The 12258-nt window shown below is 43.2% G+C and overlaps 2 protein-coding genes across 5 annotated transcripts; one reads left to right on the top strand and one right to left on the bottom strand.

Moving 5' to 3' along the window:
• Positions 1 to 253: 253 nt before the first annotated feature.
• On the top strand, positions 254 to 2756 carry LOC101755366. 2 transcript variants are annotated; one of them, XM_022829269.1, is made up of 2 exons: positions 254 to 1671; positions 2509 to 2756. In XM_022829269.1, the coding sequence occupies exons 1-2, from the start codon at positions 354 to 356 to the stop codon at positions 2529 to 2531; spliced, it is 1341 nt and encodes a 446-aa protein (XP_022685004.1). In that variant the 5' UTR covers positions 254 to 353; the 3' UTR covers positions 2532 to 2756. The 2 variants fall into 2 exon arrangements, with proteins under 2 accessions (XP_022685004.1, XP_004978869.1); XM_004978812.3 differs by having other exon boundaries at positions 2503 to 2756.
• A 3165-nt stretch (positions 2757 to 5921) lies between these two features.
• LOC101755774 lies at positions 5922 to 11550 on the bottom strand. Of its 3 annotated transcripts, none has more exons than XM_004978813.4 (16): positions 11286 to 11550; positions 11160 to 11199; positions 10632 to 11025; positions 10458 to 10545; positions 9994 to 10142; positions 9836 to 9917; positions 9384 to 9467; positions 8942 to 9048; positions 8581 to 8856; positions 8359 to 8502; positions 8139 to 8273; positions 7233 to 7974; positions 6956 to 7077; positions 6832 to 6867; positions 6522 to 6616; positions 5922 to 6295 (listed from the first exon to the last, which is right to left on the bottom strand). In XM_004978813.4, exons 3-16 carry the CDS (start codon positions 10985 to 10987, stop codon positions 6219 to 6221), a joined length of 2493 nt encoding a protein of 830 aa, XP_004978870.1. In that variant the 5' UTR covers positions 10988 to 11025; positions 11160 to 11199; positions 11286 to 11550; the 3' UTR covers positions 5922 to 6218. The 3 variants fall into 3 exon arrangements, with proteins under 3 accessions (XP_004978870.1, XP_004978872.1, XP_004978871.1); XM_004978815.4 differs by having other exon boundaries at positions 5922 to 6292; XM_004978814.4 differs by lacking the exon at positions 11160 to 11199.
• Between the last annotated feature and the right edge of the window lie 708 nt (positions 11551 to 12258).

Genomic DNA, 12258 nt, shown 5'->3' with positions numbered 1-12258 from the left:
TGGCACGGGTGCTTGAAAATAGCAGCTGATCGTTTAGGTAGCAACTTCTTAAAAAAAAACTGTCGACCGTCCGACGGTCCTGAACTGATTTGAGTGGCTCGAACAGTCGACACAAATTGTTGGGCAGTGGAGCATTTGGGTTGGGCCTGGAGTGAAAAGACAGCGGGGCGCATCCTGGTGTTTGGGCCTTTCATCTTCGGCCCGTTGCGTCACCATCCGTCGAAGCACAAATACCTAACCCTAGCTTCCCCTGCTTCCCCAATCCCACCCACCCCTGCTTCCGGCGCCGCCATCTGCTATCCCGCCGCACCGCACCCAGCCACCGGAGCAGACCGCCTCTTCCAACTGAAACCATGTCCACTACCAAGGCGTCGTCCTCCCAGCGTCCGCGTCGAGGATCCGGACGCCCCGCCAATGTCCTCTTCAACATCGAGGCCGTCTTCGGCATCCACAACAGCAGCACCACCGCCGAAGATCGCACCCGGAATGGGAAGGCCATCCAGGTCTCTTTCTGCCTCAAGCGCCCACCGCAACCGTCCACACTCTACGTGTACAGCTCCGATCTGAACCGGTCCTTGCCCCCGGAGATCCTCTACTCGGTGGACGACCTCCTCCTCCTCCGCGTCAACATGGGGTCCGGGCCCTGTGACTCGCGTGGCAGGGACTACGACTACTTCGTCTACCGGGCCGACTCCACCCGTCCGTCGCTCGAGCTGCTGCGGCGCCCGCACCCCCACCTCTCCAGCTCCTCCGCCGGCCTCCTTCCTCGTCCGGATGGCCATTACACCGTCGCCGCGTTGAATTTCACGGGCACCGTTCACCAGTTCGAGCTCCATTTGTTCCACTCCGACACCTCGACCTGGATCAGCAGGATGCTGTCGGTGGACGCGCCGCTGGAGGACTTCCCGGTGAAAGTTCCCAGGAACTGTGACCGGCTTTTTGACCACCATACAACCACCGTGATCACCATCGGAGGTGAAGGTGGGACCATGGGATGGGTCGATCTTTGGCGTGAGATCCTGCTCTGCGATGTGCTCGTCGGCCAGCCCTCCCTCCGCAGCATGCCGATTCCTTTGCCATTGGTGGAGATGAGCTACAACAACGGGCGGGGGGTCGAGTTGGGCAACCCAGCGCAACGCCGCGGCATCGCCTTCATCAGAGGCAAGGGATGTCTCAGACTTGTTCATTTGGAAATCACTGAGGAACGTCTTCCGGAAAATGATGCTGAAACAGGGTTTATTTCCGTCAGAGTCGATGACTGGGCGCTCACCACATGGAGCAACAAGGAGATGAGCAGCTCCCTGGAGGATTGGCACAAGGAATCCGTGGTCAAAGCTTCAAGCATAGCGATTGACCCAGCGATTTCACAGGCTCTGGAGGACACCGGATTGCTGCGTAGACCACGGGAAAATGAGGCTGCAACAGAGTGGCAAAACCTGCAGAACCTCTCGATGTCTCGGCCCTCTCCTTGCATCAGTGGTGAAGATATCGTTTACTTGGTGGCCAGGGAGAAGTTTATGCACCCGAAGGCATGTATTCTTTCTGTTGACATGAAGAATGGAGGTAGGCTACGGTCTGCAGCTTACTTCTGCACTCGAAGATACCGTGGTCTTGATGTCATCTATTGCCCTAGTAGAATGTCCAAGTACATGAATCCAGCCACTACCCCAGGTAATTAGCCTTTTGTACTATAGCTGCAAATGCTTACTTTTTAGACCTTATTCTGCTTTGTTCGTAATTGTCCATGCATTATAATTATCACTGTTGCGACATGTGACTAACAACTTTAGGCCGTGGCTTTTGTCACTAAATGCTTTGAAATTTGTTTGTTTTCTCATTAGTTACCTATATTGTATCTGATTTGGTTGCAGTGTCATCTGCTTCTCTTGTGGATCACTATACTTCTTTGGCTATAGATTTCCAAGAACTGCATATGGCTTGGATCAAACACGTTATCATTTATTTTACTACCCCAGTTAGTAATATTACAAGCCGATCAATTAGATAATGATTAGAAATGCACAAAGGAAATATGTCTGAAAATATGAATTGGTTAATCAACAAGGTAGACTAAGCCTTTGGCCCATGAGGTGCCTGTTCTAAAGGTTTATGCTTTCTTTGTACTATACTGACTGATTTTAGTTATAAGTATGACTGCAGATCCAACAAATTTGATGGAAGGATTTGGTTTGTCTTAATTGAAATTTGAATTGATGTTTCCATGCAAATAGAAATAATTTTTTATATGTAGTTGCATTGCAACTCCAGCAGCTTATCCTACACGATTATGAATGTTCTTTTTTTATCTAGTTGAGTTGTGTTACTGTTGCATCTGTTTCCAATTGAATTTAGTAGTGCATGTGAAGATCCCATGGTAATCGCATAATGGAAATGAAACTATTTTTGGGGAATGACCTGTTGCATCTCAATCAAATTAAGAAAGGAATAAGTATTTCATATGCTGTAGTTCACCGATTATTTATGTTGTTTCATTGTATGCAGTAACAGTTCGGAAGGATGCTGAAGAATGAGCATGAAGATGGTGCGGTGGAGTTGATTATGATACCAAAGATGATTTACGCTAATCTACATTAGTGTTCATGGTGATCTCGTGAATCGTGATGTCAGCTTCGATATGTATTTGAGTTATAAGACTGGAATGCTTATGCTTGTGGATTTCCTTTTGTGTCCATCAAACCAACTTATGTGGTCACGAAATCACTGTTATGGATTCTCGGATTTTTAGATCGTTTTTTTGCCTGCTAGTTAATCAGCGAATGTATGATGTATATTGCATAGATTGCCCCAGTAGCAGCGGCGTTTAGACTTGTTTGGTTTGAACCCTGAGAAGAAATGCCTGGCCGCTGCTTGTTTGGTTTGAACCCTGAGAAGAAATGCCTGGTCGGAGCACTGCGTGTAAGTTCTTGGCTGCTGCATCGCGCCGCCCAACCCTCTGCGATGCACATCTGCCTCACTCTGTGTCCGTGTTTCCCTGGTGGATGGGATCAATCTCCATTTCTAGAAAAAACATTAAACATTGATTATTTCAAATGGGTTTATATGAATATAAATAGTAAAAATATAATATTACTTAATTAAGTATATACTACATATGCTTCTCCAACTATAATGCCCTGTTTGGATGTAGGTATTGAGATGTAGAATTCGGAATTGATAGATGGACTCAATATCCGTTGTTTGGATGGTCTTGTATTGGAACTAGAATTTTATCACAAGACCAAACGGTATTCACCCTTCTGCCGCACCTCCTTCCTCCACATAATAAGGTTCGGAACTTCCGATTTGCATAACTTTTACATCCAGATTTAGAATTGGGTGAACCAAGAGTTTGGCAAGCCAACATTTTAACCATTATTTGGTTTGGTACCAAAATTTGCCAACTCCTCCCTTTTATCTTACCAAAATGTTAGCAAGTTTTTTCCTAACTTTTAGCTTGCCAAAACTTTGACATATCAAAATTTTGGCAACAAACTAATCAGGCTCCAAATGTTCAATTTGATCATCTCGATGAGCTCTTTGACATGGAGATGTCAAATTGGACATTTGACATTCCAGTTGCCGGATGTTGGCGGTCGATGCGTTATTTAACGACAACAACACCACTTGCCGGGAGGCCAAATCCACCCTCATTAGAGCTAAGGTTGGTCATCACGTCAACTCCTGACTAGACATGAAGCCCTACGAGGGAGGACGACGAGTCTTGCCTCGTGGCCTGCGTGAGGAACCCGCAAAGCTAATCTTAGGCCTGTTTTAGTTCCTTCAGAATCCAAACTTTGGCACTATGCAAAAAAAAAAAAAAATTCCGTCACATCAAACTTGCGGTACATGTATGGAGTACTAAATGTTGACACAATTAAAAACTAATTGCACAGTTTGGTTGTACTTTACGAGACGAACGTTTTAAGCCTAATTAGTCAACGATTGGACAATTATTACCAAATACAAACGAAATGCTACATTGTGCTACAGTGCCTTACAGTAATTTTGACGGCGCCAACTTCGCCAAACTAAATAAGGTCTTACCCTCGCTCATTAGTTTCCAACTCGGCGACTGATGCCTGTCCACGTGCTGAACGAAACGCGACAGTCTGCTGTCCACCTGGCAACCTTCCCATTGTTTTCACGTGAGCGGAGGCCTCACTAACCTTATCCCCTCATCTCTCTTTCCTTCCCACTTCTTTCTCATTTCCTTTACCTCTCTCGCTTTCTCCTCCGTTCTTTCTCCGTGGGAGGACCTGGCAGACGAAAGGGTCGTGGTTGCAGTTTGCACCGCACACGGCAGACCGCGGAGGTACTGCGATGGAGCGCCGCCGCCAGCGAGCTGCAGCACAGACGGGCGGCCAGGAGGATTCATTCACGGCGGCACAGACGAGCTCCGTGTCCGCGGGCAAGCTCCCAGTGACCAGCGGCGGCGCGAGCGTGCAAGACTGCGAGCTTCCGCGCTCGGCGTCAGGAGCGCGGCTTCTCGGGACCGAGCTTAGATCTGGTGGCCTGAGCTCTCTTTTGCTTTCCCCTTTTTATTCTCGCAGCCAGGTGCGACGGCACGCCAGCAGCCACGGCGAGCATAACGCGGGCCAGCCCGCTGAGGTCGTGCGGTGGTTCGTCGGTAGTCGGCACCGCAAACAAAATTTGTTTTGTATTTATTAGTATATAAATGTTTTCTCAAATTTCTGCTTCAGTTTCTTAACTTGGTGGTCATAATTTTGAGCATTCCTACATTTTCTGTTCATAATTTATGCACATAATATTTTATACAAAATATTTTGTTCATAACTTTTGCACATAATTTATTAGTATATTTTTCTCTTCATGATTTATGTTCATAACTTGTGCGGGGACTCGGAAGTTTTGTGCATAACTTGTACAGGACTCGGAGGTGACCACCAGCACAAAAAAGGAAAGCAGCCGGAACACGAGTGGAAGTCCTGCACGAGCCGAAAATGGAAACTTGGGCAGGTTGTCTGAAATCGGTGGCTGGGTAGCTTCCCAGCGCGCGCACGCGAGACAGCCCCGTGTGGGACCTCCCATTCCAAATCAGAGCCCCCTTATCGATCATCAAAGAAGATTGACAACACCCTTCTCCGGAACGCGAAGTTTTCGTCGCTTCAAGCTCCGACCGCGGCCTTTATGAACGACTACAAGACATCTCCGACGATGAGAGAACTGCTGCTGCCGGAGAAGAAATAACCAAGGCGACAAGTGCTCACCACCTCATTTACTAGAAGCGTACGTGCTGAAGGCGCCAACGTACGTGCCCCAGAACGTTAAAACGCCGGACGCAACTATTTTTTTTTAAAGACGTGCATACACGATTTTCATTAAGAAGAGAAGAAATGCAGGCACAGAGCAGACACCCGGGCCAAAAAAAAAAGATACCAATACAACAGCCAACCGGCTTCGCAGGACAACGGAAAGAAAGAAAGAAAGAAGAATTGTCAACCCGAACAACAACGAACCCAATTCTTAGCCGTAATAGGGAGCGAATCCCTACAAACCTATAGTGACCCCAACGCCTCGCCTCCTCCAACACCAAAAAAGGTTCAATATACTTCCTATTATCGTTTTTCAAATGCCCATAGTTTATGTCCTTCAATAAATGGACAGTGCTAGTTCTGGCATCTCACATGAGCTATTCCTACCAGACACTTCATAAATATATATATTTTTTACACTATATCATTATGCTGGCAAATGCAGACGAAACATAGAAAGGAATTTCATTTTTTTTAACACAAATAAACTTTTTCAATATTATGACATTTCAACTCTTACCAACCTGGAGTACAACCAAACGGAACAACAAAACGGACCTGAAGGTCAATTCACGCCTTTACTGCAGAAATTCGGGTACTAAAAAAATTTATCACATGGTGTTATTTTCGCTGGAAAGGATTACGACCTAATTAACAGAAATAATCTCCCATCATCATCATCTGAGCAAACATTCACAAAGTGCTACCACACGAGTAGTTCGTTTAGTGTTTACCACAAATAAAGATTTCACAAGAAAAAGTAGGCATCTGCTCAATTAGCAAAATATCTGCCCAGTTAATAGGTCTGGCAGTGTATCCTCACCACCCAACAAAATCAGTTCATCAGATTTTAGAACCAAGGAATAAACGTCTAAATTTTCAATTCCTGCCTCAGTTAACCGAACTCTCAAGGCACATCATCATTCTGCTACATAGTTCGTCTTGTCAGGAGGAGGGGGGAGCCATAGACATTGTTAATTCCTGATCTCCTGGAATTGCGGCTGTAGCAGGGCCCGGAGCTGCTGTAAGGGCAGGAGCAGTATCAGTAACTTGAGGATACATTTCAGCAATAGGAGCAGTGACTGTATTCATTAAAGTAAAAAACTGTACACTTGTGATAAACATGTCCACTAAACAAAACAAACCCATCTAAAAGAAAATAAATATAATCATTAAGATGTAATTAAAATAAGTTATGATAAAACTAATTGCTGAGAGACACAACATGCTTTATTGGCAAAGTAATACCTTCTGTTTCTCCAGCTTCAACTGCAGCATCCCAGGCAGGCTCTTCAAAGGTTCCTTCTGTTTCTCCAGCTTCAACTGCAGAATCCCCAAAGGTTCTATGACATGACACCCACGTTGCTTATTAGTACAGGGGTTAGGTCAATACTCACTCAGTGTAAATAAGGAGGTTCAACAGTTTATTTTTTTATTTAGAAGCTGGGTAAACCATCTTACAGTGGACTGTTTTTAAACAAAAATCATTTTTTCTCATTTTAAAAATTATCCACAATATACAGCTTGGGTTAGCATGTAAAGAACAAATAGCACTCACTCAGATGCCACGAATGTTCTCCAGACACTTGAAAACCTACAGAAGAGAGAATAACTTATGTTAAACACAATGATAATTTATAAGAAACAATAAATTGCAAAAAAAAAACGTAAAAGAAACTTACGGGCCATCGAAGTTGGTAATCTTCATAATTTTGTAAATAACATTTGCCAAAAGACCTTTGAGATCATGTGCTACTATCAAATCAGCTATGACAAAATCTTTAATAGTTTGTACATTTCCTTTCTGCAGAATAGAGTTCGAATTTTTTTCAGTTAGCAACAAGTTTGTGACTACTCACGAATCTGTTTGAATAGAAAAGTAGACTCAAGACCTAACACATTACATATCTAATGATTTGTTTCAACAAACTAAAACTACAAAAAGTCAAAAGAAAGTACCTTTGTATACCAATGCAGGTGCTGGACGCCATGTCTTCCCAACATAAGTGCATACCAGTAGGTATGTCTGTCATACCTATTTTGAGTAATGGTCTTGTCATAAGATGTGTTCCTGTAAGTATAAACCTCAGACATTGCAGCACCCAGTTGCTCTCTATCCCATTGGGGCAAATCCTCATCATGAAAATCAAGTGGGGCGTATACAGGCCAACCACCTGGCGGAGGTCGTGTAAATACCAAAGACTCACATACTTGATATGTATTTGTAACCAGACCAGATCGGACCAGGGGAGCTTTGGCGAAAAGATGTGCCCCCATGTACTTCTGAAATTTCTCAAATTCCACAGGAGATTCAATTGGGTCTGGCATAGCCAAAAAATCTTTTACAAACTCATCGAAGTAGACTGGATAGCCTTCAACATCATGCCTCTTGAAGAGAGGGAACAGGATCTCCTTATACTTGTCAAAGTCAGCAATACCATTATCTCTGTTCAGTTTAACCATAGTAGCAAGAGTTTTGATCTTGAATATCATGACGCCTTTCACAATCTTTACAGACATGTGAGATTTTCCGAATTCTCCATACCAGGAATAACCGGATTTATGAGTCTTGAGGATGCAATGCAAATAGCCTAAGGCCATCAGCCTCCCAACATAAGAGGTAGAATTCACAAATCTACCTTCAAGTTCATAAACTATATACATACAATTTTCTGCGGCGAACTCTTCGAAGGACATAAATCTGTAGCAGATAAATGCAACCCATGTCAAAAAAAAACAGAGAGCAAATTATCTTCACTTTAAATATCAAATTTAGTGACCAATAAACTGCAGATAAGCACTTGAACCATGATATGGAAAGGTACAAATGAAATGGCAAAATTTGGCATTACATAGAGGCCAAACCTTTTATGTAGAGGCAAGCAGCAAATTGTAAGCTTGATCTTTGTAGACAGTTCAACTATATCCGTGTCAACAGAATTTTCTTGCATTATTGAATGAAAATAATCACAAAAGCATAGCTTCAGATCCTCTGCAGCCCTGAAAAGAAACAAAAATTTAAATTTAAAACAAGCATTGGATGCAGTTAGAGAAAATACTCCAAAAAAAATGTGGCATCCAATACCTAAAGTAGTTACTGCAAATAGATACTGCAAGCTCTTTGTCATATGTCTTAATCCAACCATAACAAATGATCAAATGGGAAATGCCTTTGAAATGCATAAATTCCACTTGATCCCTGAAGTACGGTTTTCCATCAAGTAGATACCTGCACATACAAAAATGTTTTGCAAGTCTAGTCATTAATTCTAAAGGAATAGTAATGCAGCAGTCTGGATGTGCTTACTCCTTTAAAAATTTCATGAATCCATCCCTCAACATATTATCTTGGGAAGGGACTAAAACTCCATCTTTTGCAGAGGCTGGTTCTCTATCTTCAGCTATATTGGCTCCTAAAACTCCATCTTTTGGAGAGGCTGGTCCTCTATCTTCAGCTATATTGGCTTCCGCTTCATCACCAAGATCTTTATTTGCCCCACCACTTTCATCTTGTGTTACTGTGTTCATTTTATCTTTTCCTCTCCCATGCTTCTTCGCATTTTTCAAACTGCAGGTTTCTTTCCTGCAAGTTATACAATAAAAAAAATTGTGCATAAACTGAAGTTTGGTAGCTTATTCACCACAATAGCAAGAAAAGAAAAACATACTGTTTTACAGCTTTCCTCTCATCTTCGATCAGATTTTGTTGATTTTCAAGCCAGGTTACATTTATTGGACCAAAGGAACTCGTCAGTAGATCACCATTTTTATCAACCTTCAATCAAGAACCGCCAAAAAAAAAATCAAATGAGGTATTGAAAGCATGCAGGGTGTTAGCTAGTGAAGTGGATGATAGTCCTAGGAGGTGTTTCCTGTGCATATATATGGATGCAAGTAATTAGAGCATTGGGTAGCTCAGAGGTTTTGTGTGCCTTCCATGGCTGCTAATGTGTCAGTTGGAGCGAGTCTAATCCTCTCTCCTAGATGTGTGTATGCTTGTAAATCTATATGCGTGTGTGCGCATGTGTGACAGCGGTGAGTGAATTTCAAGTAATATGGCAGATAAAAACACAAGTGAAAGAAAAAATGAGCAAATCTGGAATTACTTACCTGCTCCAACTTCCTCCACAGTGCATCAGGATACTTTTCCAATACGTCTTGAGCAGTCACTAGAACATGCAACATTCCTTTATGCTGCATGAACAAATTAAAATAAAAAATCGTAACCAAAATACACTTATTTATATGGTAGAGGGTGCCAACTGTTCCACAAATTTTTAGAAGAGCCCTCCATGAGTACAGATGGCAAGGAATGCTAAACTCAGATACAATACTAAGGCAAGAGCATCAAATAAGTTCTTAATTGGTATCATCTGAATAATATTGTTGGATGACTTTTAATACATTTTTGTGATCAGATCTTCTTGTTCAAATCTGATCTTGTAGACCTTTGTACATGTTCGCTCTGATCTATAAATATATTATGGGTAGAGTTGTCCTTTAGCGCTATCCTAAAAAGAAGTAATCAGGGGACATTCCTGTAGTAAGGAGAGATGCCATACCTTGTACAGCACATTGATCCTTTCATCCCTGTATAACAGACACAAAACCCCTTCTGGGACATCATTACACAAATGAGCAAACCTGTAATTTTGAGAAAAATACCATTAGTACATAACAAAATAGTAAAGCTAGCAATGCCAATAGACTAAGGACATACCCATACGAAGTGAACTGGTTGTTCCAAATACTTTGAAGAAGTGACAATCTGTCAGTTTTGCCTTTGGATTCAGATTTCATCAACTCGTCAATTTCGATAATCAACTTCGCAGAACTTGCAATGCCAACTGCTTCGCTGGTATCGGTATCCTGAAAATAACAATGAGTTAGAGAGGGACAGTCGCTTTCTTTCTTTAGCAAAAGGAAAGACTGCTATCTGGAGCCTAATGTGATCTCACTTTTACAAGCCACAATGCCTCTAATAAAAGCTGTTAGGGAGGTAGATTCTGGTACAAATCCAGCAATATCATTTATTTAGCTGAGATAAGCACGAGGGTAAAGGAAATTCTAACAATGTGAAAAACAATGCTACACACATTTTTTTGCATTTCCTATTAAATCCTGGCAATGATTTAGATATACTTCGCTGGGATGCACGTGTTCGTATAAGTGTGTTTTTTATACCTGAGGGTTCATCAGCCATCCGTGATAACTAGCAATGCCCAAAGCATTATACATAAGTTTATCTGGGGTTTCCTCAAAGTCGTTGGTCCTGCATTAGACACAACTAATAAACATCAAAAAGATATATGCAAGATATTGAACAACAATCTCAAAAGCGCATAAACACAAGCACACCTTGTGAATTTGGGATATATAGTGAATGTCTTGGAGAGGGAAACGATGACGTTCCGAAACTCTGGCAAGTGTTGATCCACCTTAGCTTGAGTAAGTGTACCAACCTCCACCAGTGTTTGCAATCTCCTCACCAAACAGGTGTCTAGCACATTCTCCATCATGTACTGTTCAATATACTTCTCACCATGAGCTTTGCTCTGAAATATGATTCCTTCTGGTAATTCATCTCGGAGGAGAAGAACATTGACCACTTCCACGAGGGAAGACCATCCACCAACATCTTGCAGAACGATGTGCCTTTTTTGACCAAGGAACTCAATTTCACGTGCCCTGTACTTTTTCTTAGAGTCTGCCATTGCTAAGGGGGGGCAGGTCGGAAGGAGTCACGAGCAAGCTGGCCAAGTATAACAAAACAAACCAGAAATTTAGCTACAAATAACTCAATATCATGATGCAGCAGACCACAAATCCTCTTCACAATGCCGAGATTATGTTACTGCACAAATTTTGCTCAAAAGGGAAACTAACCCAGACTAAACATGTCAGACCCCAATGGCGTCCTGAACGTCTGACAAAACACAACGCTAGGTTTTTAGCAAATTGGCTATATGGAGTTAACCTAGAGCAAGAGATGGAACGAATCGACCCAAGTACCTTCCATTCTACCGGAGATGGCGGCGCCGACGAGGATTTGTGCGGCGGCTCCAAACCCTAGCGCACGGCCCCGAGAAGAGGAACGGGTGGCGCGGTAAGTGTAGAGGCGCGGCAGCCAGTGGACGGTTGCGGAAAGCTTGCGGAGCAGCGGCGACCGGTGGGTGGCCGGGCGCGGACGAAGCGGCGCTGGAGCGAATGGAATTCGGCGCTGCAGCTTGCTCCGCCCGCTGCTAGTCTGCTACTGCTAGGGTTTCAGGGTGGAAGCATCTGAGGGGGCTGGGGGACGGATTCGCTGCGTTTGATATTTATCTTGTCCGAGACTGTGGGCTTGCCTGGGCCTGGGCCTTGGGGCTCAACCGACGAGGCAAAAGGTGAACGAAATCGAGGACACCCAATCGAGCGAGAGAGAATAAAGAATGTCGCTGGTCGTCTCAACAGCCCAAATCGTCCTCAGGTTTGGCAGAGTGCAGAACAGGTGGGCCTTTCGATAAAGAGAGAAGTCCATTTTTTTATAGAAAGAAGAGACGGGTTGGATTATATATATTGAAAACCAGTTTGACACCCAGCCCCTTACAAGGGTACGTATCTCTAAAAGAAAGAAAATTACAAGAGACGCCCTGGAAAGAAAAAATGATGCCGACGGAGGTACTAATTGACGACGTGGCCTCTGGTAAAGAAAAAACACGCCGGTATCGGCTGAATTTTCGCTATTGCGCGTGCAAGCTAGGGGCAAATCTAGCTCTATTTTCACCAGTCTTGGACGTGCCAATAAATCGGACATCGCTTTGTCACTGTCGGACCTGGTTATTTTCTAGTTTCTTCCCAAAAACTGATTTTTGGGATTTTATTTTAGGCATTCTTGAACTTACTATGGCAAAAATTGACATTTCCATTTTTTAGTAAAATGTTAGATGAACGACTCGAGCAGGTAGGTCATGGCAAAAATTTATATTTCCAATTTTAAGTAAAATGT

The sequence above is a fragment of the Setaria italica genome, chromosome VIII (genome assembly GCF_000263155.2).
Source record: "Setaria italica strain Yugu1 chromosome VIII, Setaria_italica_v2.0, whole genome shotgun sequence".
Lineage (NCBI taxonomy): Eukaryota > Viridiplantae > Streptophyta > Magnoliopsida > Poales > Poaceae > Setaria > Setaria italica.
This window is presented reverse-complemented; position numbering and strand designations above follow the sequence as displayed.

What these genes read in the sequence shown, in the direction of transcription:
- LOC101755366 (XM_004978812.3), top strand. Translation starts at nt 354, where the DNA reads ATGTCCACTACCAAGGCGTCGTCCTCCCAGCGTCCGCGTCGAGGATCC. An exon ending in GAATCCAGCCACTACCCCAG is followed by an intron (nt 1,672 to 2,502) that starts GTAATTAGCCTT and finishes CATTGTATGCAG; the next exon opens with TAACAGTTCGGAAGGATGCT.
- LOC101755774 (XM_004978813.4), bottom strand. Translation starts at nt 10,987, where the DNA reads ATGGCAGACTCTAAGAAAAAGTACAGGGCACGTGAAATTGAGTTCCTT. An exon ending in TGTGGAGGAAGTTGGAGCAG is followed by an intron (nt 9,049 to 9,383) that starts GTAAGTAATTCC and finishes TCTTGATTGAAG; the next exon opens with GTTGATAAAAATGGTGATCT. An exon ending in TGAAGCTGGAGAAACAGAAG is followed by an intron (nt 6,296 to 6,521) that starts GTATTACTTTGC and finishes CTGCCCTTACAG; the next exon opens with CAGCTCCGGGCCCTGCTACA.